Source organism: Vigna umbellata, chromosome 8 (assembly GCF_029865625.1).
Source record: "Vigna umbellata cultivar VRB3 chromosome 8, Vumbellata_1.0, whole genome shotgun sequence".
Lineage (NCBI taxonomy): Eukaryota > Viridiplantae > Streptophyta > Magnoliopsida > Fabales > Fabaceae > Vigna > Vigna umbellata.
The window spans coordinates 25,611,557-25,637,030 of record NC_142172.1 but is presented as its reverse complement, the minus strand read 5'-3'; the positions used below and the strand labels follow the sequence as shown (position 1 = coordinate 25,637,030).

The window sequence follows — 25,474 nt, the reverse complement described above, 5'->3', positions numbered from 1 at the left end:
TCCATCAGAACTTCAAAATTTTATTAGCTATAATATTTGCAGTTCATTATCCTTCTTTAAAGCAAGTAAAATGGCATTACTAAGAAAAACAAAATGTCAATCTTGACAACAAAAACTTAAATAAATTCAAACCCAACCAAATCTGAAAGGACTAGCACAGAGATGTTGAGAGTGGGATTTGAACCCACGCCCTTTCGGACCAGAACCTTAATCTGGCGCCTTAGACCAACTCGGCCATCTCAATTTCACATAGATAAAAATATCTAAATTGGTACTTGATGATAAATGACAGGAATAAAAAGAAAATATATTTATGTTGAGAGTGGGATTTGAACCCACGCCCTTTCGGACCAGAACCTTAATCTGGCGCCTTAGACCAACTCGGCCATCTCAACTTCACATAAACAAAGGTATCTAAATTGGTTCTTGATGATAAATAAGAGGAATAAAAAGAGAAAATACATGTTGAGGAATAAATCTATAGTTTAATGAAATAAATTGTTGAGAGATAGGATAGAAAGTGCAATCCAAATGGAAGTTGGTGAAATGAGCTGTCACTGCACCTTCACAATTTGTTGTCCCTACCATTATGGAGTGTGAAGCCAACACTAATTACTAGCAGACAATCAAAAACAAATATTTGTTTCATATGTGCGGTCCTTCAATGACAAAATGAGTTCACAAGGAAAACATAGTCCAAACCAAAGTGACCCACTACAAAAGAAACCACCCGATTAAAAGAAGAAAAAAAGAAGGCATAAATGGAAGAAGAAAGAGCAGTAACTTCACATTCCCTACCAGTGCTATACCATTTCTGTTGGCATATTTGTTATTATGATTGTACAATACTCATCCATAATTTTTTTTTTCCGATGTGGGACAGTGTTGAATTTTTTTCACTCCTCCTTTCTGCTATAAAGTTTGTATGACATCTGACATCTTCTGACATATTGAGGACCTCAAATGCCACTTCTTTTGGATGATGGGTGAAATCAGTTGAAATGATATGATAGTAGAATAAATAATGTGAAACAGTCTCTCAATTTGAATAAAACTAGTTCATATTTTAAACTAAAATTTTAGAATTTTATAAATGAATAAAATAAATAAAAATATTTAATTGAGAAAAAAAGACTTCAAAATAGTGGTGATCAAATTCTTGAATAATGGTTGATGTGAAGTGTTTTCTTATATAATTCAACTTTTTTTTAAATTAAGTCAATTAGCAATTAATATTCTGAAAACAAGTTGATCAAATTCTTGTAGTTAAGTTATTGTTGTGTATAATTACTATTTCCAATAAATAATAATTCACGCATTCAAATTATTTTTTTTTCCAACCATACAACAACTATATATAATGTAAAAAAGTGAATAAATAGTGTCAATGTTACATTAATACTAAGCATAGTCTTTTACCACATTAACATCTAAAATAATATTTACAAGAGTTACAAGAGTAAGGGTAAGAAGTGAAATAAAATATTATAGAACTCAAAAATATTTTTGAAATTTTTTACTAACTAATTCAATTAGTCGTTGAAGGGTTTGGTTTTGATGTTATTAAAAATAAGTTTACACATTTTTTTAAGATAATCATATAAAGGAATTACTTAAATAATGTAAAGGATAGTGAACACTTAGTTTTATATTAATTTATCGAAACATGACTTACAATAAGTTATCATTAGTAATTACTAAATGGTTTTATTAATCTCAAGATCACAAATATTGTTTTCTTATCATAACTTAGAAGAATAAATAAAGTTTCTTTAGGCTAGTTATATGTTAATCTCTTTTAACATCTAATACATCATGTTTCTAAGTATATAAATTCAACAAGTTATTTAGTATAATAAGAAAACTCAATCTTAGACAACATTACAAAAACATTACAAAAAGTACTTTTTATTTCGAAATTATTAACTTTGATGTGTGAAAGATTTACTAGCATGAGTAATTTCTAAAGTTTGGTCTATCAAAGAGTTTGATTCTACTTTTACATTCAAGAATTTATCTTATAGCATCTATATCTCATTAGCTTATTATGCATGCAAAAGTTTCCTTTTATAAGTGTCTTATATTAAATTGTTAAAACTTTTATTTTGTAGATTTGTCCTCGTGTCAACACTATGTAAGAATGTGTTTGACTTTTAGTCGACATGTTTTAATACCACACTCAATATCAATCTGGTAAGTATATGTTTTCTATTCTAAAAGTTTTTTTCTATTATTTTGATGAAATATACATTTTCAAATCGTTTATGTTATGTCAAAATCATCTTTAGGATTAGTTTTAATTAAGTGTTTTATAAGTCTTAGATACTTTATAATTTATAATGCGAATTGGATTGAATATATGTAAGATGTGTAAATAGTTTAAAGCTTGTTGTGTCTTATGATTCTTCTAATTAGGTGTCTCTTGTGTCTTCATTGAGACTTTGCATAGATGATAAGTTTTTGTAAAGTGAAGCAAATCGTTTCAAGTAATAGGTGTAAGGTTCAAGTATCGTTCTTCCAAGGGACTTGTGGTTTGTTTGTCTAATCGGAATTATTTAACAAAATCAATTTAGAAATGATAACAATTGAATTCATATTGATGATTTTGAATTAAAATAACAAGATTTAAAGATTATTATTGAAAATTTATGAAAAGCTTCGTTTGAATTGGGTTTCATGAATTACGTTAGAGTAAAATTCTAGAAAACATATCATGTGTTCAAACATTCACATTAATGTATACTCGGTTTAACTCCTTAAATCAAGTTCTAAATATATATGTTAAATCATTAATTCCTCATTTAACATATAATTTACATTAAAATATGATGTTCAAGAATTACCAGAAGAATTGACAACATTCCTAGTATCGTTCATTTTGGTTGTCTATCTGATGTCCACGTTCAAGTTTGCTTTCTAGTTCTCATAAACATTTAGATTACATCATACTTTCGTATAATGACAGTAAAATCAAGAAGAGCATATGAACACAAAGATATATTGAATAAGAAAATTACATCACAGTGAGTTCATTACATCCAATTCCAACGAAAGAGAAATCTAGCTATTACTAGTAATCTTAAACATACACGTTTGATGAAAATCGATGAAGAGTGATGTCATGATGTCTCGAAGTAGCCTCCCTAGAGTTCCTAAAATTTTTTCGTATTTTCTTAAACCATAACTTCTTTGTTTTCTGTCTTTCTCGAGCTAATAATCACTCCATAAACATATAAATCGTTCAACACACAGATATGCATGTGCTGAGCGAAAATTGAATTGATTCGCTCTTAATTGATTTCACTTGTTAAGCGAGCTACTCTACTCGCTGAGCGAGTAGTCTTTCTTTTAACTAAGCAAGTCATAGGTGGCTTAGTGAGAAATTGATGACAAATCTTCCATGATGTATCAAGTTTCTGTACAATATACATACTTTTTACTAACTATTACATTTTTCAACGAGAAAAAGAATAATTCATAAATAATTACAAAGAATATTACTAAATATGAAAAACAAGTCTTTTTTACACTTATCTATAAATTGCATCTAATTGTTATTTTAGTCTTGGATCTTAAAGTATTTATTTAATAAAGACACATGTCTTGCATTTTTATTCTATTGAGTCTTAATTGAAGAACTACCTTTAAGTTTTTTTTTTAATGTCTTGCAATGAAAATTTTGTCTTATCTTAAACGCATTTAGTGCTTCTATTTACACTTAATTAATTTCATTTAAGTTTTATAATTAAAAGTCTTATAGCTAAAAACAGGCTTGTTATGAAAAAAAAAGTCATGATTTTCTTTATGAAAATAATTTTATACTTTTAAATTCATATACCACTAATAAATTTATTTTTTATCAAAGGGTTATTAAAATAATATATAATATATATATAATATATATATATTATATATATATATAATATTGAGTCTTATTTTTATAATACTACTTTTAACTTAAAACTTTAAGATAATAAATTTATAATTTATAAATCTTTCATCTTTTATAATATTTATTATTGTTTTTTCTATTTAACATGAGATTTTGATTTACACTTTAACAATTTTCTTGCAATTTGAATCAGGTTGAAATATAAAATATAAATATCCTGTGAAAATACAAACTTACATCTTATCGTATTTTGCCATAACAAGAAGCAAACAATTAATTAATATTGAAAGTTGTTAGTTAAATTCTGCATTTCTAATTTTTTATTATCAGCATTCTGCATTTCTAATGATTCGTTGTGTGTAAATAAAGCTCTCTTTATCTGCATCTACTCGAACATAAACCAGCTTGCATGATTTGATTTTGAAAATTTAGCAGGAAGTTAGAATCAAGCAAAAGAACTTTACTTCATGCCTAAGAATTTCTGTAGTCCTTTTTTTTTTCTTCCATAAACTCTTTTAGTGTTTTTTATTTTTATTTTCAGACTGGGACATATCACATGGACTCAGTGGTGAAGCACACAGGTGAACCCCTGATGTGTCTCTAGAAAATAAGTGGGGACAAACATAAAAGGAAGGAAAATTCAGTCTAAAAAAGTATCTGAGAAAATTAAATGTCACAAATTCCTAGTAATTGGGTTGCTGAGTTCTAAGTTGTAAGAATTCCTTTATGTTTTGTTCTTATTTTTTGTGTTTACTTTTATGCGAGTGACACCTAATGTTCATGTGCTCCACAAGGTAATTTCACTTATCAGTTTTGTCTTGTAGCAAACAGTGTGCAGCTGGAAGATGGAAAAGGTTCCAATGATCTACTGCCACTGAAAATTGGAGCCCCACCACCACTTCTTGTAGACCCTTTTAAAGTTAACTACTTCAATGATGGACCTCCTCAGTTTCACCACTCTCCAAAACACTTCTCTCTCTGGAGACACATTCATTAAGGCTGCTTCATCATAAACCAATTCATATCTTCCTATCATCATCATCATCATTTATGGCTTCCTTTTGGTCATTCTTAGTAATGCTGATGGCCTTAATGGCATGCAATTCTTCATTGGCTTTGGCTTTTCGACAAAACATGCATGTTTCCACCATTTCAGCAGCACCAACAACATTACCAGGTGCCCCTCTGCAATTCTCTCCTGCTATGTCACCAGATATTGAGCCTTTGTTTCCAACCCCTGGAAGTGCTGCTTTCCCTCCCTCAGAGTCCTCAATCCCCACAATTCCTTCAAGCCCCAGCCCTCCCAACCCTGATGTCACCAATAATCCAGGCTCAGTTTTGGCTTTTCCACCCTCAGAGTCTATGCCAGCTTTGGCCCCATCTTCCCACGGTGTATCTCTCCCTCTTTATTCACTTTTTCATCTTGCCATTCTCGTATTTTGCATAATGCAGCTTCATGGCATGTGAGGTGAATAGTGGTTGCAGTTTCTACATATCTTCTCCAAACATGTTTTGTCAGCGTTTACTTTTTAGTCTGTATATCAAGTGCCACAAGCCATTGCGAGTACCCTGAAGTGCTACAGTTGTACAATGTTTCAAAACATTAAGACTTGTAAACATTTTCAAGTTTTTATCTGATATTCTGGGATATTTGAGTGTAGAAATCACAGTTGAGGGGAAATGGTTTTCATCGTTATATCAGTTCGGAATTAACTCGTGAAATGTAATGTGATAGGAAACTTTTGATGTTTGTTCTTTTACTCTTTAATTCTGAGTATTGGTTACATTTATTTTCATTTTTTAGTATATTTTATTGTAGTTTTTCTTAGTTTCTTTTACTTCTGCATATATAGTATATACTGGATGTAGAACTCGGAGACGCAGGGGGAATTCTCCTACTTATACATATTACCACTGGCCTCCACAATTAATTGAATCAAAGGCTTTTTTCCCCCTAGGAATTAGGACCACAAATCACTTTGTTGTTGTGAAAAAAGAACCTTTTAGTGACTCTGCATCGTGGGCACTTAGCATTATTATATAGGAGAAAACATTTTTGGCATGAAAAGGAGAGTTGGGCACATTGGGCGGGCTACGATATAGATAACTAACAAAAAAGTGAGACAACCAGAATATGCATATGTCGCTAACAAAGTATGTAGAAAAACAAGTGTCTAGGAAATCCACTAGATACTCGGTCTTGGATTAGTTAGGAATATACTAAACTGTATACAAGATCTGTAGGTTACTTGAGCAGGTCCCCATAACATGTACATAGGTCTCTTTTAATATTGTTCTACAAAACTTAGTTATTTACTCTGTGAACCTTATCTAGAGAGCTACAAGACTAGGTTGATTATTTGTAATTCCATTAAACAACTGCTCTGATAATGATCCCATGAAATTCTTTAACCCAAATGGATTCTTCCATTTGTTGGCAGATTCCTTAGCAATGAAGCTTCTCATCCTTATGTTCTCCTGCTTCAGCATATCTATAGCTAAACTCAGGTGTCTTATCACCTCTATTTTCTCTTGGTCTTTTTGCTTAAGATGGTCCTTCTGCGCGCTATTCTCCTGCCTTAACTTCATTACTTCACCAGAAAGGGTACCTTTTGGTGCTCTTTCATCTTTTTCAAGTCGTTTTATTTCTTCCCTTAACATCACTACTTCACCACAAACGCTGTCTTCTGGGTTTAGTTCATCATTCTTCACTCTATTCTCTTTTTCTTCCCTCGACATCGTTACTTCACACTTGATACCTTTCTGGTGGAGTTCATTCTTCTGCCCTCTACTATATTTCCTGAGTTGTTCTATTTCTTCCCTCAACATCATTATTTCTCCACAAATGATATATTTCTTGTTGAGTTCATCCTTCAGCGCTGCATTCTCTTTTCCCAATTGCCCTATTTCTTCCCTCAACATCATTATTTCACTGCAAATGTTGTCTTTCTTGTGGAGTTCATCCTTCTGCGCTCTATTCTCTTTCCTGAGTTGCTCTATTTCTTCCTTCAACATCATTACTTCACCACAAATGATACTTTTCTGGTTTAGTTCATCCTTCAGAACTCTATTCTCTTTACTGAGTTGCTCTATTTCTTCCCTCGGCATCATTGTTTTACCACAAATGATATCTTTCTGGTTGAGTTCATGCTTCTGCGCTCTATTCTCTTTTCTGAATTGCTCTATTTCTTCCCTCAACATCATTACTTCACCACAAATGATACTTTTCTGGCTTAGTTCATCCTTCAGAACTCTATTTTCTTTACCGAGTTGTTCTATTTCTTCCCTCAACATCATTGCTTCACCACAAATGATATCTTTCTGGTTGAGTTCATCCTTCTGTGCTCTATTCTCTTTTCTTAGTTGCTCTATTTCTTCCCTCAGCATCATTAATTCAACAAAAGTGATGCTTTTCCGGTCGAGTTCATCCTTCTGAACCCTGTTCTCTTTTCTGAGTTGCTCTATTTCTTCCCTCAACATCACTGCTTCGTAAATGTTATATTTTTGCTTGTTCTGACCCTTATGATCCTTGTTTTCTTCACCAAGTCTCTCAAACTGAACTTCCTCCAGTTCTGCACAGTTATTGAATATGGAATCCTCATCCTCTTCTTGCTCAGGATCATCAATTTCAGATTCCCCAGACTCCTCTACATCACAACTCTCAGAATAGCTATCATAACAGTCATTCGCAAAACTTATCAACTTCTCTGGTTGATGATGCTTGAGTGGAGAAAAGGGGGACCCTCCAGTCTTCTGCTGACGAATTCCAGCGATTTGATCATACCGCTCAGCTAATGATCGATGTGTCCTATAGAAGTCTTCAACCATGCTCACAAGTTGTGGTCTCTTCTTGTAATACATCTCAGCACGTTGGGCAAAGGAATCTGCATCTTCTTCAATTAGTTTTAACATTGCCTTTGTCTTCTCATTTAGCTCTGCCATAAAAAGTACAGTAAAATCACGTTACATTATTAAACTAACAAAAAGGCCAGGACATCATACGCACGGCCTAATAATAATAATCCACTAAGCTTCCACTACCAAAAAGAAAAATATAATCCAACTAAACACTGATTGCTAGAACTAACAAATGCATAGGGACAAAGTCAAAAGGGAGTGAGAGAAAAAGGTTTTAAAAAGTAAAGCTCATGAAATATAAGAAAACAAAGGTTTTTCATTTTTCTAAACTAGTACTTTCTTTAAAAACCTTGTATCTTCTTTCGAAAAGGGCCTGTTTCTTTTAAGTAATTCTTTTTAAGTAATTCTTTTTAAGTGGAGAAAGTAGAGAGAGACATGTAATATAGGTCTAAATACTTGTATCGCAAAAGTAATAACAAAAGACCAGAGAATGATATGGGGACCTTGGTTTATTCAAATATTTTATGCCCATAATATTAGAGGGCAGGTGGGTAACAAATTACACACCATCATTGCATGATGATGATAAGCCATGAAAAACATTACTGCTAAAGTCAATCCATCGCTGCACTAATGGACTTTGCGTGCATCTAATTTTCACTAAACATCTAACTGTAGAAATCAGGATTTCAGTAAAATCTTGAAATCATTTGTTTTTTAACTCACTGTTGAACTAATCAAGTAGTAACATGTTTGTCAAATTTTCAGACTAAAAAATTTTAAACTATTTAACAAATCTGAAACAGAATGTATAGAAGTTGTTAAAGGCAATAATATAAGAGGAAGGAAACAGTACCTGTGAGAGTGGATTGAAGCCAAGGGGATCGTCTTGTGTTACTGTGGCTCTCAAGCCACCACCACTGTGACGGTTGATTCTTCATCATTTTAGCCCTCCTCCTCAGTTGTCTATGTTATCACGAACACCAAGAGCCTATTATGGCAAAACACATAATAAAAAACAAAAAGAAAACCTTGATTTCTCCAAACAAAAATCGCAAATATCATACATAATAATAACATAAACAATTATGACGTCTCAATCACTAAATTAGTATGTCTTGGTCAGAAAAAGAAGTTGCAATAGAAAATACGGGGGAAAAAACTACTGTAAAGGAAACCGTTTCGTTCCAAATAATAACCATAATTAATCGATTCACAGTGCATAAAAAATAAAGTCAGACAATATAGAAATGAAAAAACAAACATATCAAGTTCGATGGAATGACAAATGCGCCGACTGAGACACACTAACACTGCCACTTCGTCTTTCACAAGGCACCGCATACAAACAAACATAAACTTCCCCGAACAATGCCACTTCCTTTAGCAGAAAACACTCGAAATTCGAAAGTTCAGAGACAAAAACATACATACAAATACAAAAACAAACAAATCAAGACAAAATTAAACACAAGTAAAGAAAAAAGAGGATTTACATGGAAAGAGAAAATCTCACATGAATTAATGCAATGCTTGCCACCACCGCCTGCGATGGAATTAGAGTTCACGAAGAGCAAGAGATTAGAATAGAACCATTTTATATATACTGTTGTTTTCGGTTTTGAAATTCTTGATTTGTCTCATCTGAAACCCTCCACCTATCATCTTACGACACGTCTACTCAACATTTCACAATCAACCCTTTGCCTCGACCAAAAATAATAGTAATAATTCATACAAACACACTCAAATTCAAAATGCTACAGTTCAGTCAATGATCCCGCTGCCATAATCTATGGAAGGTTTAAATTGAAAAGCACGAAGATTATGAGAAAAATTAGAGCTTCACTAATGCAATAACTAGTGCTTAATTGACGAATTCATTATTTAAATTGATGATTAGCGATAATTCTGATTTGGCAAAAGCAGTATCTGGCGTGGGACTTGGATGGAAAATCGGAGGAGCGTGATGTGAAGACAAAAATTTTGGTGCAACGGTCGAACCCAAACTACAAACTAATTCAAAATAAACGCATTTTCTAGTGACAGATCAGTTTGTGGTGACACTGTCTTGGGTGGCTGTTTCATTTTGAGTCTAAATTATTGTGGTGGCAATAAAATTTGTTTGACTAGTAATTATTTTTTTTTATGGCTTATTTAACTTTTAGTAATTATTATTTATCTTTTAGAGAAATTCTATTAGTTTTTATATCTTCATTACAGCTTAAATATTTGGTTTATTTCAGTTTCTAATTCTATTGTTTAATGATCTTTTCATCTTTGTCTTTTGTATGTTATGTAAAGACATGCATTAGAGATTGTATTTTATAATAGCGTGTTTTCTTTAATATCTTATAAAAGGACATATAACTTAAGAAATTTATATTTTATAATATCATTGTCATGAAAGTTCGAAGCTGATGAATATTTTCGTCGTTTTCAAGCTTATTACGTACTTTTATGTATAAATCTACGTTTTTCAAGTTTCTGTGTGGAATGAACATGGAATACAGTAAAACCAGATACACATAACATGTAACAAAGTTCAGCCTGTTCTGTTTCTGAAAAAAATATATATTAAAGAAATGAGTTTGATGAAATTATTGAAGATTAAAAATATATAACTTAAAAAATAGTATGATGGTTATTGTAATGAAAGTGATGTCATGAGTTTTTTTTTTTTCGTGTTTCTGTGTGTGCAAATTGTTTTAACTTTCCATCACTTATCCTATTTTCGTTATTTCCTTGATATTAGTGTTAAAATTCATAGCAAATACTTAGTGTGTCAGAATTATACTATTTTAATTTAAAAAAAGGACTAGTTTGATTATAAACATATTTTTTAAATAATAGTATTAAAATTGTTGAGTTCGTTATAGATTACTATGCTCTGGTTCATGAACAAATTTTATTTATATTTAAAATCAAAGGTAAGCATGTTAGATTATTTTATATTAAAAACCTATTTATAAACAAATTATATGAATGATACGGTGTTTTCGTGATTTTTTTTTTCTTTAATGGCTTGTTTTCATTTTTTTTCTTTTTCTTGTACTATACCACGTCCATTGAAACTTGCGGAATTCAATAATGACTCATCTGGTTAAATTTAAAATAAATTTTTATTTAAATAAATAATTTCTAAAAAATTACTTATTTCAAAATTAAATAAGTTTTGTTTCGGATTGGATTGAGAGATGGATGTGAAAGAGACTGTGCAGATAAATTTGAAGAAATAGAAAAGACACTCTGTGTTGTTTGAATTAAGTAATTCGAAGAGATAGATGAAGGGATTTGAAGAAATATTTTTTGGAGAATTTGTGAATGATGTGATGGATGTAATAGATTGAAAAAGTAAATGATTATCAATTTGTCCTTATGTAGAAATTTGATATAAATTTAAATTTAAATAATGAAAATTATATTAAAATAATATTAAAATTGTTATTGATAAAAAAATTAAAATTCAAAAATAAAAGAAAATTTAATAAAAGGAAATTGTAGGAATAAATTTTAAATACATTTTTTAAATTGCATGAATTGGCTGATGGAGCTGTGAGTCGTAATTAGTTAATGGTTTAATATCACTCTTGGTCACAATTTTTGTGAGCTTTGTTCGAAATGGTCTTAATTTTTTTAAAATGTTCAATGTAGTCCTAAATATCGTAATTTGTGTTCAATTTAGTCCTTTTTGCAAACGCCGTTTAAATCGCTAACGGTCAATGTCCAGCTGTGCAATAAGTGAATGACATGTCATTTAACTGTTGACCTGCCTTGACTGAAACATGACACAGCCAATGAGGGACTGCCACGTGGCAGCCCCTTCCCCATCCAAAAAATTGGGGTTTCTGAATGAAGGGGGAAAGGTTTCCTTACGCATGCGCCGCCAAAGGAAAACTGAATGGGTTTCGTGATGTTGCTACTCGAAGATGAAGCTCGCGATGGTCCAATTGACCATTGTGGGTCTATTGGAGTTTCACAAAAACGAGAGCGAACTCCTTTCTCGCGGCGCGGTGAGGGTTGCAGCGGCGGTGCCTCCGCGAAGGTTCAATCTCCGACGTCATCACAATGCAAGAAGCCCACCTCTCTCAGGCGGTTTCGCGACAATAGGACTCGCGATTGAGTGTTTCCATTTTGGGGTTTTTGTTGTGTTATATGGTTTTTGTAAATTGGAATATATGGTTTTCGTTTTAAAATTGATTTGGGAAATTCTTGGTTCTTATCTGTTTTACGAGTGGTTAGGGATTCTTTTCTTCCTTACAGGTCTGAGTTTTGCGAAGTGGGGGATGAGGGTTCAGATTGGGAATGTTAGGGTTTCTAAACTTGGAATTTTCTTTTGGAGTAAGTATCTGATTTGTTCTTTGGAAGGATGTTGGTTCTGGTGATCACGATTAGGGGTGGTCCTTTCTTGATCTTTTTTCATGAATTTGTTTTTTTGTTTTTGGTTCATTTGATTCGCGATAATGGGTTTCGTAGTGGTTGTTGTTGGATGCACGGGTGGCACCAATGAAGGTGCTGGTAGGTGTCCATGGGTGGTTGCTGGACGGAGAAGATGATAGAGGTGCGAAGATGGTGGCTGGCCGTGAGCGTGGCAGCGACAGTTAGGGTTAGGTGATGGGTAGGGTTTCTGTGTAGGGGAAAATTAGGGTTTCTGGAGGTAGGAGATGATGATGACGTGTCAAGGGTGATATGTCATTGATTGCACAACTGGAAATTTGGTCGTTAACGATTTAAACGGCGTTTGCAAAAAGGACTAAATTAAACACAAATTACGATCTTTAGGACTACATTGAACATTTTAAAAACATTAGGATTATTTCAAACAAAGCTCACAAAAATTGGGACCAATAATAGTATTAAGCCTTAGTTAATTGCTTCTCCTTTTGTCTTGCATGTATGAGAGTTAGTAAGAAGGAGTGGAAAGAGTTTTAAATGTATTAGTGATGGGATGTGCCATGGGTTCTTCTGCAAGCTTAATGTAGAAAAGGAATTTGAAAATGAAATATAGGGAGTTTGAGCATTAAAAAGCGTTGGGCTTGGTCCAAAGGGTCGTAAAAATGAAATTGCACAGTGTAGACAGTGAAAACCAATTGAGTTTAGTTAAACGAGGGAAACAAATGAAAAACTAAAGGATGAGTTTCAAAATGGTAAAAATGGAAGTTGTAAATAGCAAATATATATATTTATATTTTAGAGAGAGTTGACCCACCAGGCCTAACTTTATTCTTTTCTTTTTTCTCTTTGTTTTTTTTTCCTTTTCTATTTTTTTTTTAAAATTTTCTCTTTAAGAAGAGATTCTCCAAAATGTCTCTTTATGAGAGGTCCAATGTCCTCTAAGGCTTAAGGGAAAGCAAAAATAATCTTGAAATTCTTCTTCTTCCAATCTCCTAGCCTTAGCTTAAGTTGATGCTCCCTTCATGGATCTCCATTTAGTTCCTAAAATGGATTCCATCAAATATACTTAACCATTGTTTATTTTTTGAAATCAAATTTTATTCATCTCAAATAAAACTGGGTGTTGACATCCCATATATTTTTTTTACTAAATATTCATGGGTCAATATATCTACTTTGACTTCACTCTTGTTATTCTTAGTTATAGATAATGCATCAAAATTTCCATAATATAACTTCAATGACCTAAAAATTGAGTCTACAACTTTAAGTCATACATAAAATTATGCAACCATATATCATTTGAGGTAGTCACAAAATAAGAAATGAACTCAATCTCCATATGGTGAAAGTTTGTTTTTTACTGCTCAAAGACACAAAACACCTTAATATATAACAATTATTAGATATGTAGATTCCTTAGTATTAGTGCAACCACCAAAGTTTGAACCAAAAATATCCTATCACTTTCGAATTATTGGTTTGTCTTTTATATGAACATGAAATTCTTTATTTCTTTAAGAAATCTCATTACCTTCTTTGTAGTATTTTAATGTTCAAAACATGGATTACTCTTACATCTTCCCAAAACTACAACTACAAATGTAATATAAAGTCTGGTACAAACCTAAGCATACATAAGACTTTCAATAGTTTAATTTGAAATAATTTTCACCTATTTATGTTTAAAGTTATTCTTCTTATTCAATTGAAGTTTACGGGTCTTTACAATGGAAATCACACTTAGTGAACACTCTTTTATGTTATCTCTCTCTAACCCTTTACTAATATTGATCTTTTGAGATAAATCCAAAATACCTCAATCTTTTTTGATAGATCACAATTCCTAACAAAATGTTTTTCTCATTGCCAACACCCAATTTCGTCTAAGTGACTAAATAATATAAATTTTTATTTATTTTTATTTTATTCTCTTTTATGTTAGTTTATGTTACTCTATTTTATTTAGTTTTTTTTTGTAAAGAAAAAAAAAACAAAAGAAAAAAAAGAAAAAGAAAAAAAAGGAAAAAAGATAAATGAAAAAAGCAGGTCTGAGATAGTCAACTAAGCCTTTTGATATGTCATGAGACAATGCTTCCAACACACAGTAAACACCTCTACACGCAATCAACTTCTTTCGGTTTTCTAGAAAGAGCCTTCTGTGCATCATGGTTTCTGCTATTAATTATACACCAAAGGGGAATGACGTTTGGACAAGAGTGGCAACTTTGACAGGCGACTCTTGATTCTCAATTGATCCTTATGGGCTAAATGACAGGGGAGCGGATCCCTTCATCAGGATTCAGTTTTGATTCTCCCGTCGAACATACCCACGCAAAGCCTAGCCACACAACGTTTGACCCTTCCTCACCTCCACCTTCAACCATAATCCACTCTCATTACCACAGCCGAACCCCAAAACTCTTAGACGCCCCTCACTTCCAACACCATCATCATTAACCTTTCGCGGTCTTTCACCTACAACAAAAGACACGATACAAGGCCACAGAGAAGAGGCAAGGAGCATTGACCGGCGATTACAAGCATAGCACAAAAGAGAAAGCAGTACATAGAGGTAAGTCTTACAACTCCACCTTACTGCCATTGTTCTTTGTTCGCTCTTGTATGTATGAGTTTGTGTTTCATTGCAAGAGCTAGCATTTCTGCTTGTTTGTCTAGATTGTTGTTGTTATGTATCCGAATCTATGTTTCTCCATGATATTATATTTTTATTTTGACTCGGCTGTTTGAGCATCGTAATGTCCTCATCACCCGATCATGATTAACTACTGTACCTATGGGCTTGACCTTTCATTCTTCCTTCTAACACCGGCATACAACCCGTAACCACCTAACCACATTTCCTTTCACTCCCCACCTCCAATAAATCCATCATTGATCTCAGACTCTCTTCATTATTTTCCATCATCACGCACATAAAGAGAGGGTATTCTCCCCTCACCTCCAACAACATCAATGATTCGCTTCTCAACGAACTTTGGATTCTTCCATTCACTCAACAGATTCACCGTTCTCTCCATTCCCACCCTTATCATTCTCTTCCTTTTTTCCCTGCATTCAAACAAAAGCATAGAACAGAAACTAAAAACCCATCTTCAATCTCCAAGTCATCTAGAATCAAATTGACGCCAAGAGGAGTGGATTTACCATAGGGTTTTTAGGGTTCAGAGAAGGTAATGGCGTTGTGGCGATATCTCTGTTTGGCTGCGGTGGGAACAATGGTCTCCCGGGGTTAGGATTAGCAAAGGTAGAGGTTGAACCGCCATACACGGCGCGATTTCCTCTGAAGTAAGCAACGGCAGCGTCGACCGGCCTCGTTGTAACGGTGAAGACGTGGCGCGAAGGAGCACGATGCTTCTTTCTCGCACGAAGAAGAGAAGGATAGGAGAGTATCTGGCGCCGTGACCGACAATGACTTCGACGGCGAGCTGCATCACTGGCGCAACCTTGGCTCACGACTTGCAGTGGTTGGCATCGTCGGCGGCGGCGTCAACGTGGCACGGAGAGGCGAGAGTCTCTCTCGCGCGCGGAGAAAAGGTAAGGAGGGAGAGATTGGCGCAGTGGCTAGCAACCACCTTGATGGCGATCGGCGGCGCCGCCGACGCCCTGGCTCTCGGCTTGCGGCGGCCGTTGTCGTGGCTGCCCTGTTAGTACGCCTGAGAGGAGACCAGTGCCTCTCTAGGGTTCCTGCTTCACTGTATAGTTTATCTCCCTTTGGATTCAAGTGGAGGGGAAGAGATGTTGAGCACAAATGAGAGAAGTGGCAGAACCCCTAATGCTTCTGCTTGGAAAAAAAACCCTTGGGCCAGATCCAGATATTTTTTAAAACAAAAAAAAAACTCTATCCTCCCTTTGCACACACCCATCTCCCATGCACACCCCCATTCTGTTTGGGCTTAAGCCCATTCGATTTCTGCTAGACCTCACACCCCCATAATTTTGGGTTTATTTCTTCCTTTTATTTAAGTTTGCTTGTAGTTTATTTGCACTTTGTTATTTCTGCTAGACCTCACACCCCCTAATTCTTTTTATTTAATTTAATTTAATTTATATTTTGACTTTTATTTCATTTTTAAATATCTACCCATTTAATAATACATGAGAAATACATAAAAACTACCAAAAAAAATATTTTAAAGGTTAAGCACATGTGTGATCGCTTGCATCGTCCTTGTGCTAAAAACCTTTTCTCTTTCTTTTATAAAAAATACCAAAAAAAGTTTTTTAAATGTTAAGCACATGTGTGATCGCTCACATTGTCCTTGTGCTGAAAACCTTTTCTCTTTCTTTCATAAAAAAATACCAAAAAAAATAATTTAAAGGTTAAGTACATGTGTGATCGCTCGCATCGTCCTTGTGCTATACACCTTTTCTCTTTCTTTTATAAAAAAAAATACCAAAAAATATTTTAAAGTTTAAGCACATGTGTGATCGCTCGCATCGTCCTTGTGCTAAAAACCTTTTCTCTTTCTTTTATAAAAAATACTAAAAAAATATTTTATAGGTTAAGCACATAAGATCGTTCTTGTGCTAAAAACCTTTTCTCTTTCTTTCATAAAAAAATACCAAAAAAATATATTTTAAAGGTTAAGCACATGTGTGATCGCTCGCATCGTTCTTGCGCTAAAAACCTTTCCTCTTTCTTTTATAAAAAATACCAAAAAATGTTTTAAAGGTTAAGCGCATGTGGGATCGCCCGCATCGTCCTTGTGTTGAAAATCTTCTCTCTTTCTTTTATAAAAAATACCAAAAATGAAAATACCTTCAAAAACTAAAAACATCCATTTTTAACAAGCAATCTTTCAGCCAGAACTACGTGATCCTTAATTCTCCATCAAGAGTGGAGATACGTAAGAGCAAGGCTAGTCCTTGTCAGGTTCACTTCCCAAAAATCCAAAATCATTTCCAAACAAAATTCTCAAACAATTTCCTAAACAAAATTTCCAACACAGTTTCCAAAAGAATTACATAACCCTGATTTCTCATTCTGAATGACAATACGTAGGAGCAAGGTCAATCCTTGTCGGGCCCAAAGAAACTAAAAAATATATTTTGTTTCTTTAGAGTTTTATTTTAGGGGATAGTTAAGCATTTTGAAAACCAAATCATATTCGCGTATTTAGTTAAAGGTACTGCCTTAGGGCAGGCGTTGTAGGGTGCTAATACCTTCCCTACACGTAACCGACTCCCGAACCCAGAATCTGATTTTTCCTAGACCATGCCTTATCCTTTTATGATTTTTCCGTAGTTTTCACGAATAAACTATGGTCGCGACTCCAAATCTCTTTTTCAAAACTCATTCTTTTTTTAGATCATTGTCCTGTCGCAATTTCGGTTGCGACACTCATATCTTTCATATAAAAGATTTTTTGAGAGATTCATTTCACCTAACATAACATATATTTATCATTTGTCGTAAGTAAAACATCATCCACTTATATAATTAAGAAAACAAATTCTACTCCCTTGAGTCATAATATTTTCTTTAAAACTGAATAAAGATATAACTTCATGAATTTTTTAATATCATTATCGGAAAATTTGTTTTAATCCATATATATATATATATATTTATTAAGCTGGCTAACTAACTATCCACTATTACTAAAAAAAATAATCTTTCATGTTGTTTCATTGTAAACCTTTTCTTTTAAATCACAATTAATAAAAGTTGGTTTCACGTAATATAACTCAAATTAAAAAAATTATTAATATCATAATTACTCAAAAAGAAATCCTTTTTAAACATGAGAGAAAACAATTCGTTGTAAAAAATATTACAAGTTATCAATTGTCTCATATAAGTAGATCAAATTATAATCAAACCATAATACTTAAGTTACCATACTCTTAACTAGAAATATTTTTGTCTTGACTATTTTTTAATCAAACACTTGGTATTAGAATTAATATCATGAATTTGATTCAATGTTGATGTTGATATACAATATCCAGCACAAGAATACCTGTCACTTTTAATTGTTGTTAATAAATTTTTATTTGAGAGTTATTTTTATTTTTTTAAGTCAAATAATAAAAATAATGCGATTAATATGATTCATTTACAAATAAATTAAAATTTGATTTTATATATTTATATATTTTTATTTAAACTTATAAAATTAAAAATATTTTTAAAATGATTAATTTATTAATTTTTTATGATTTAAATTTTTATTTGAAAAAAAATTAATTTACGTTAATATTTTAGTTATAATTTGATTTAAATTATATTAAAAAATATTACGAAGTCTTTACTATTTTATTAGTGGATATCTCTCACAACAGTGAAAGAGGAAGTATAGGAAGTTTTGTAAAGAAATGGATAGGTACTACCATTCCAGTCCCGACCCGGTGCAATCCTACCAAACCCAATGCATAGATAGGTATTGGATAAAGGCCATTTGGTCTCAACCCACATTCCTCACACTACCTTTTTCGCTTCTTACTTTGCTTTCTTCCTTTCTATTTTCAACACAATCATCGCAAGGGTTTCCCTTCCACCTCACATGCTTCCGAGGGGAGGGGATTCACGCTCTTTTTCTCCCAATTCCGCCTTTCTTAGTCAACTATTCACTTATTCATGTTGCTTATCCCTTGTGTTCATTTCTGTCAAAATTCACCGTAACTGAAGCTAAAATGTCTATGTGTCTCCCGTAGTGCTTCGTTTCTTCGACAAAAGGAGGTTTTTTTTTTTTCCAGAAAAATTTCTCACATTTCCATGTTTTGGGGTGTTTTGTTAATCTTGTGAGGGGTTTAGAGGAGTTGGGGAAGTGGGAATGATCTGCAAGAGGTGTTAAGAAAAGGGGTTGACGATGTCGTTTAGGAGTATCATCGCGGAGAGGAAGGGATTTGAGTTTAAGTTTGGGTATAGTATGAGATCCAGGTCACAGTCACACAGTGATGCCATTGTCCAGGATCGTTTGGTGGTGCTTGATGGGTTGAAGCAGAGTTGTTGGGCTAACATGCCCCCTGAGCTTTTGAGGGATGTCCTCATGAGGATTGAGGCTTCTGAGGATTCCTGGCCTGCCCGAAAACACGTCGTCGCCTGTGCCGGAGTGTGCCGCAGTTGGAGAGAAATCATGAAGGAAATTGTCAAATCCCCGCAAGTATCTGGCAACTTGACATTTCCAATCTCCTTGAAGCAGGTCTCACTTGTCACCACCATTTTTCACTTATTTTGATCATCTAGACTATGCTTAGATTCTTGCAAGGCTCCTTTGGTTGTTTGTTTTTAAATTTGTAACTTTTGGTTTGTGTGCTGTATTTTGTTTGTGACTTGTGAATTAGTCAATTTGATTCACGTAGTCGGCTGCCTTCTTGCTTGTGTTTTTTTTATGCTTTTGAGTGGGGCTTAGACAATTTTATTTTTACTTACATCATTTTAAGCTTAAGTAGTTTGATCTTAATGATGACAATATACTTATATTTTTCAGTGGTTTAAGATGAATTGCTTCGATCAAGGAAGATTGATGAGTTACATTTGTTTTATGAAAGTTGTTTACTGTTTAATGCTGCTCTGCAATCAATAAAACTTGAATTTGTCGGGTAAGTACTGTTGAGTTATGTGGTTGGCGAGATGAATTTCCAACCGCTCCTTACCCTGAGTGGGAGAGCAAGAAATATTGTTGAAATTTGATTAATTGAAGGCTTTTGTGATTGAAATCGCTAAATTGTCAGTTAAAGTGTATGAAATATGAAATTCTTCTTTTTTCAGTTAGCTTTTCCTTATTTGTACACCCGACATTGCGTGCCTCTTTTGCAACTATTTGTGTTATCGTTAAGGTGAATATACTTATGTAGACATGTTTGAACAGACTTTTCCATAAAAACTTGTAGGACAGAAGAATATGGAAGTTTTTCCATAAGCTAAAATTAGCTTATGCATATATTAAAAAATAAAATCAAGAAAAACTATATGAGAGAGGTTATACAAATTAACTTATGCATAAGCGAATTTTAATCATTTCATTTTTTCTTCTTAACAGACCCTATTATATTATATCCTCCTCAACCTTAGGATGTCTAGGAAAAATAACTTCAGAATAACATTATGCAAAGGAAGCACAAACCATTCTACATTGAAACATTATAAGGATTGGCTTCATGTTGTAATATTAGTTACATAACATGAAATAATTAGTACTGTTTAATATTCTAGTTATTGGCAAGCATTAATCTGCTTCTTATTGTCATCTTGCAGCCTGGTCCTAGGGGCTCTCTTCTTCAGTGCTATATTAAACGAAATCACAGTAATAAAACATATTATCTGTTTCTTGGTTTAAACCAAGGTGAGCACTACCTACTTCTAAATTTAATGTGTATAATGCCTTCTAAGCATTGTGACATGTGGGTTCGATGAACAATCATCCTTCTTTTTAGGCTGTACTGAATTAGCAGTACAATATTTAGTGAAGAGCTGGCCTTTTCTTTTCTTCTATAACCTTCCACGTTGATGCTTTTGTGATGCTGATTTTTATAATCTTCCAGCCTCAACTGAGGATGGCAAGTTCCTTCTTTCTGCACGCAAGTGTCGACGTGCAACTCACACTGACTATATCATTTCTCTTAACTGTGATGATGTCTCAAGAGGGAGTAATACCTATATTGGGAAGCTGAGGTATTTTAGCTGATATTTGACATGACTTGTTACTATGAGCATGTTTGGATTAAAGTTGGGAGAGTTGAAAAATACTTTTACTCTCAAAGCAACAAATCTTTCTTTCCCACTTCATGCATCTGAACGTGCAATTACATTGGAATTCTCCAAAGTATTTCTGTGATTTAAAACCAAACATGAACTGTCTTGTTGGCCTAACTTGACTCTTTTTCTCATTAATAATAGGTCAAACTTTTTGGGCACCAAATTCACTGTGTATGATGCACACCCTCCAATTTATGGAGCCAAAGTTACAAAGTCTCGTTCCTCCAGGCTAGTCAGTCTCAAGCAAGTTTCTCCTAGAGTTCCTGCTGGCAACTACCCCATTGCTCATGTCTCGTATGATCTGAATGTTTTGGGCTCTAGGTATTAGCGTTGTCACTAAAAAGTCTGTTTTGGGTAAAGAGAATTATTTGGGTTGTCAATCAGTGAATGAATATGTTTGGTGACTTTTCCAATGTTATTGATTGTTCTCAGCTTTCCTTTCAAGAGGTGGCTCTATTGACTAGTTGTCAAAATGTTAACAGAGGCCCTAGAATAATGCACTGTGTTATGGATGCCATCCCTGCCTCAGCTGTTGAACCTGGAGGTGTGGCCCCAACACAGACTCAATTTCTTCATAGCAGAATTGATACTTCTCCATCCATCCCTTTCTTCAGATCAAAATCAACCCGCATGGATACTCTCACGTCAGAACCTTTGACTTGTCAAGAGGAGGGGATGCTGGTACTGCAAAACAAGTCCCCCAGGTGGCATGAACAACTTCAATTCTGGTGTCTTAACTTCAACGGACGTGTGACAGTTGCTTCAGTTAAAAATTTCCAGCTGGTTGCTTCTCCAAAAAATGGAGTTTCTGAGCAGGCTCAGGAAAATGTTATTCTACAGTTTGGAAAAGTTGGTAAGGATGTATTCACCATGGATTATCAGTATCCAATCTCGGCCTTTGAAGCATTTGCAATATGCCTTAGCAGCTTTGACACCAAGATTGCTTGTGAATGATTGCTGCCATAAACAGGTAGGTATTCTAATTCTAATAAAAAATGCCATCAATCAGAAACTTTATTTAATGCTTTGAGATGTTTGTCGTTTATACACAAAATATCAAAGTGCAAGTAGGAACACAATGTTATTGGAGCCACCTTACAATTTGCAAAATAATATTTGGTTCACATTTAGACCTTTGTGTAATGGAAATGCTCACTAAGTTGTTACTTTTTACTTGCCAGATATTTTGCCAATCCTGGTGCTGGTTGGAGTTGCACAAACAGTAATGTGGGTAATACCTGCAAAAGATTTTCTACTCTTGTATTTAGTACTGCTAAGTTTCAGAATCACCTTTCCTTTGTCTATTGTATATGGCTGTTTGTTTGCATTATATTTAACCAATGTTGACTTGTACTTTGTGTTGTTTGTGTAGACTAAATTCTTTCTTTTTCCGTGAGTTTGTAGATGACCTTAGTTGTCATTGGTTTGTGAGTTTTCAGGCTGTGTTTTGCGTAGATGTTTTTGGCTTTTGTAATGTACCTGGTTTTTAAGTGACAAAGGCTTCCTAGTAAATTCTATAATTTCTGTGTGCTAATTTTTCCCTCGTGTTCATTGATACTTGATAAAAAAGAAGGGAAGAAAGGGTAATTTTTGTGTGGTTTATAATATATTTATTAATTGAATTATATAAAACATAAAATGATATGCATATATTTATGAATTTCATTTGTAATGACTTATTGATGTAAGAAATTTTTTATGTTAAGTGTAATAAATGTTTTAAAATTAAATAAATATCTGGCAAATTAAACATTTACCACGGTTACTGTGTCCACTTATATTTAGAATTATAGATGAGTATTTATGTAACGGTAATGACTAATGACCTACTGTGTGTAACAAAAGAAAAAATACAGTATTTTTTTAAGGTTTGTTTGAATAAAATTATTCATAATTATTTTATATACAAACTAAGTTTAATCTATGAAAAAATTAATTTCAAGATTTATTTTATTTTACTTTGCTCTTAAAAGGAGTTTATACTAATAACATCTATCATTGGCTGGTATTTGGGTTGTTTCTCTCCTTGTGACTACTTAAAAAGATATCTTTAGGCCAATTTTAACATTCTTCACCACTAAATTTGGGCCTCTGTGATTCCTCTTAACAAGAGAACAAAATCATAATAAAAAGAATTGCATTGAAAATATATTAGCGAATGTGGTGGTGGGATTTTGAAGAGGAACTTAAGTATTGGAATATTTTCATTTGTAAGTTGTGTTTGTAGCTCTCCAACATATTCTCATTAAATAATAACTATGAATCTTCCGAATTTAGATTATCTGCAGAATTTCTTTGTTATTCTTTTTCCTGTGATTTTAAATTTTTTTATTGATTTTGATGTTTTAAAATATATATTTTTTTAAAGTGCCAACATTAGTAGAAAATGATTTTTCATGCCCCTCTTTCCAACTCTTCATAATAATAATACTCATTTCTTCAAACTGCATAATATTCATTTTTAATATCTTATCGATTGTCAAATTAAAGCTTCTGTAATCTGGCTGATAAACTTTATCCCAAAACTTTATCACAAAATTGACATGGTTTAAATTGAATCTTTCTTTTATTTTCATATTGTTAAGATTTGTAAACTTTATATTGTAGCTGCTGCATAATGTGGTGTTTTTTTAAAATTTCGGGCCGAAGACTCTACTTCACTTTGAATGGGATAAATAAAATGAAGAGTGTTTCATCCTACACCTCCAACATCTCATCCTGCACCTCCAAAAGTTCCATTTTTAACCTTCTGACATATGTACCTTCAACTTTTCAAAAATTTTATTTTTTAATAAATATATTTTTATTTTCTTCTCTCTCTTATTAAAGACACTTTAATAAATACATTTTTATTTTTTTCTCTTTCTTATTAAAGTTCCTCTGCACCATTTTAATAATAATCTAATTTAATTTAAAATTTAAATATTATTTAATATAATTTTATATTTTAATAATTATTAAAATATGATTTATATCATAATAATAGTTATATTAAATATATAAAAATCAAATAACTAAAATAAAAGTAATAATGATAAAAATAAAAAATAAAATAATAATAACAATAATATAAAATTTGCTTTAATATATTCAAATATATTAAATTATATTAAAATATTACAATAAATTAAACAGTTATTAAATTTTGAATAAAAACAAAAATTTTCAAAAACTTATTTATTGGATAGCGTAAAATATGTTAATAGTTTTTTTTTAAATTTACTAAATATTTAACTTAATTAAAAATAATAATATTATTTATTATATTTTTCTAATTTAATATTATTAAAATATTATTTATATTTTATAATAATTTTATTAAAAAAGTAAAATAAAATAACTAAAATAAAGTTAATAATAATGAAAATAAAAATAGTATTGAAAATCACATAAAAGATATTTAAATATATTATATTATATTAAAATGTTAATTTAATTAAATAATTATTAAAGTTTAAATAGAAAATAAATTTAAAATTTGTTAATCGGATATAGAAATCCGATAACATATGAATCGGATATGGATATCCGAAGTTTTCAAAATTTTGTTTTTTATTTAATTTTAATAATTGTTTAATTTAATTTAATAATTTAATATAATTTAACATATTTAAATATATTAAATGTCATTTTAAATATTATTATTATTATTATTATTATTTTTATTATTATTACTTTTAGTAATTTTAATAAAACTATTATAAAAATATATATTATATTTTAAATAAAAAACTATCCAATAAATAAGTTTTTAAAAATTTTGTTTTTATTTAAAATTTAATAACTCTTTAATTTATTGTAATATTTTAATATAATTTAATATATTTGAATATATTAAAGCAAATATTATATTATTGTTATTATTATTTTATTTTTTATTTTTATCATTATTATTTTTATTTTAGTTATTTGATTTTTATATATTTAATATAACTATTATTATGATATAAATCATATTTTAATAATTATTAAAATATAAAATTATATTAAATAATATTTAAATTTTAAATTAAATTAGATTATTATTAAAATGGTGTAGAGGAACTTTAATAAGAAAGAGAAAAAAATAAAAATGTATTTATTAAAGTGTCTTTAATAAGAGAGAGAAGAAAATAAAAATATATTTATTAAAAAATAAAATTTTTGAAAAGTTGGAGGTGCATATGTCAGAAGGTTAAAAATGGAATTTTTGGAGGTGCAGGATGAGATGTTGGAGGTGTAGGATGAAACACTCTAAAATGAATAGTATCTATCTATCTATCTATCTATATATATATATATATATATATATATATATATATATATATATATATATAGATATCTATATATATATATATATATATATATATATATATATATATATATATATATATATATATATATATATATATATATATTTAAACTTGCAAATTCATCACTATTATGATTAGGGACTGAGTTAAAAATTTTAACTTAGAATGAAGTGTTGTGTATGGGTTTGTTTTATGGATTTTTACTTGTTTTTCCTTTATGTCACTTTGTGTATTTTCAAGTACTATAAAAACGTTTAATATCTAATATATAAGCTTGTTAATCATTAACTTTAAAGTAAATTAATATTTTTT

The 25,474-nt window shown here is 31.8% G+C and overlaps 3 protein-coding genes and 2 non-coding genes across 6 annotated transcripts; 2 read left to right on the top strand and 3 right to left on the bottom strand.

Annotated features, from left to right (window-relative positions):
• Window positions 1-163: 163 nt before the first annotated feature.
• On the bottom strand, window positions 164-244 carry TRNAL-AAG (transfer RNA leucine (anticodon AAG)). Its single transcript has one exon. It is a non-coding gene; the product is annotated as a tRNA-Leu (tRNA).
• A 70-nt stretch (window positions 245-314) lies between these two features.
• Window positions 315-395, bottom strand: TRNAL-AAG (transfer RNA leucine (anticodon AAG)). The gene has a single exon. It is a non-coding gene; the product is annotated as a tRNA-Leu (tRNA).
• A 4,435-nt stretch (window positions 396-4,830) lies between these two features.
• Window positions 4,831-5,698, top strand: LOC124824826 (uncharacterized). Its single transcript, XM_047297342.2, has one exon. The coding sequence runs from the start codon at window positions 4,943-4,945 to the stop codon at window positions 5,357-5,359; it is 417 nt and encodes a 138-aa protein (XP_047153298.1). The 5' UTR covers window positions 4,831-4,942; the 3' UTR covers window positions 5,360-5,698.
• Window positions 5,699-6,051: 353 nt separating this feature from the next.
• On the bottom strand, window positions 6,052-9,419 carry LOC124824825 (uncharacterized). Of its 2 annotated transcripts, none has more exons than XM_047297341.2 (3): window positions 9,267-9,419; window positions 8,607-8,741; window positions 6,052-7,827 (listed from the first exon to the last, which is right to left on the bottom strand). In XM_047297341.2, exons 2-3 carry the CDS (start codon window positions 8,692-8,694, stop codon window positions 6,224-6,226), a joined length of 1,692 nt encoding a protein of 563 aa, XP_047153297.2. In that variant the 5' UTR covers window positions 8,695-8,741; window positions 9,267-9,419; the 3' UTR covers window positions 6,052-6,223. The 2 variants fall into 2 exon arrangements, with proteins under 2 accessions (XP_047153297.2, XP_087953687.1); XM_088097561.1 differs by having other exon boundaries at window positions 9,247-9,304.
• A 9,112-nt stretch (window positions 9,420-18,531) lies between these two features.
• TLP3 (tubby like protein 3) lies at window positions 18,532-22,290 on the top strand. The gene is made up of 6 exons (XM_047297343.2): window positions 18,532-19,314; window positions 20,370-20,457; window positions 20,657-20,786; window positions 21,012-21,191; window positions 21,353-21,840; window positions 22,052-22,290. The coding sequence occupies exons 1-5, from the start codon at window positions 18,982-18,984 to the stop codon at window positions 21,822-21,824; spliced, it is 1,203 nt and encodes a 400-aa protein (XP_047153299.1). The 5' UTR covers window positions 18,532-18,981; the 3' UTR covers window positions 21,825-21,840; window positions 22,052-22,290.
• Window positions 22,291-25,474: the final 3,184 nt, after the last annotated feature.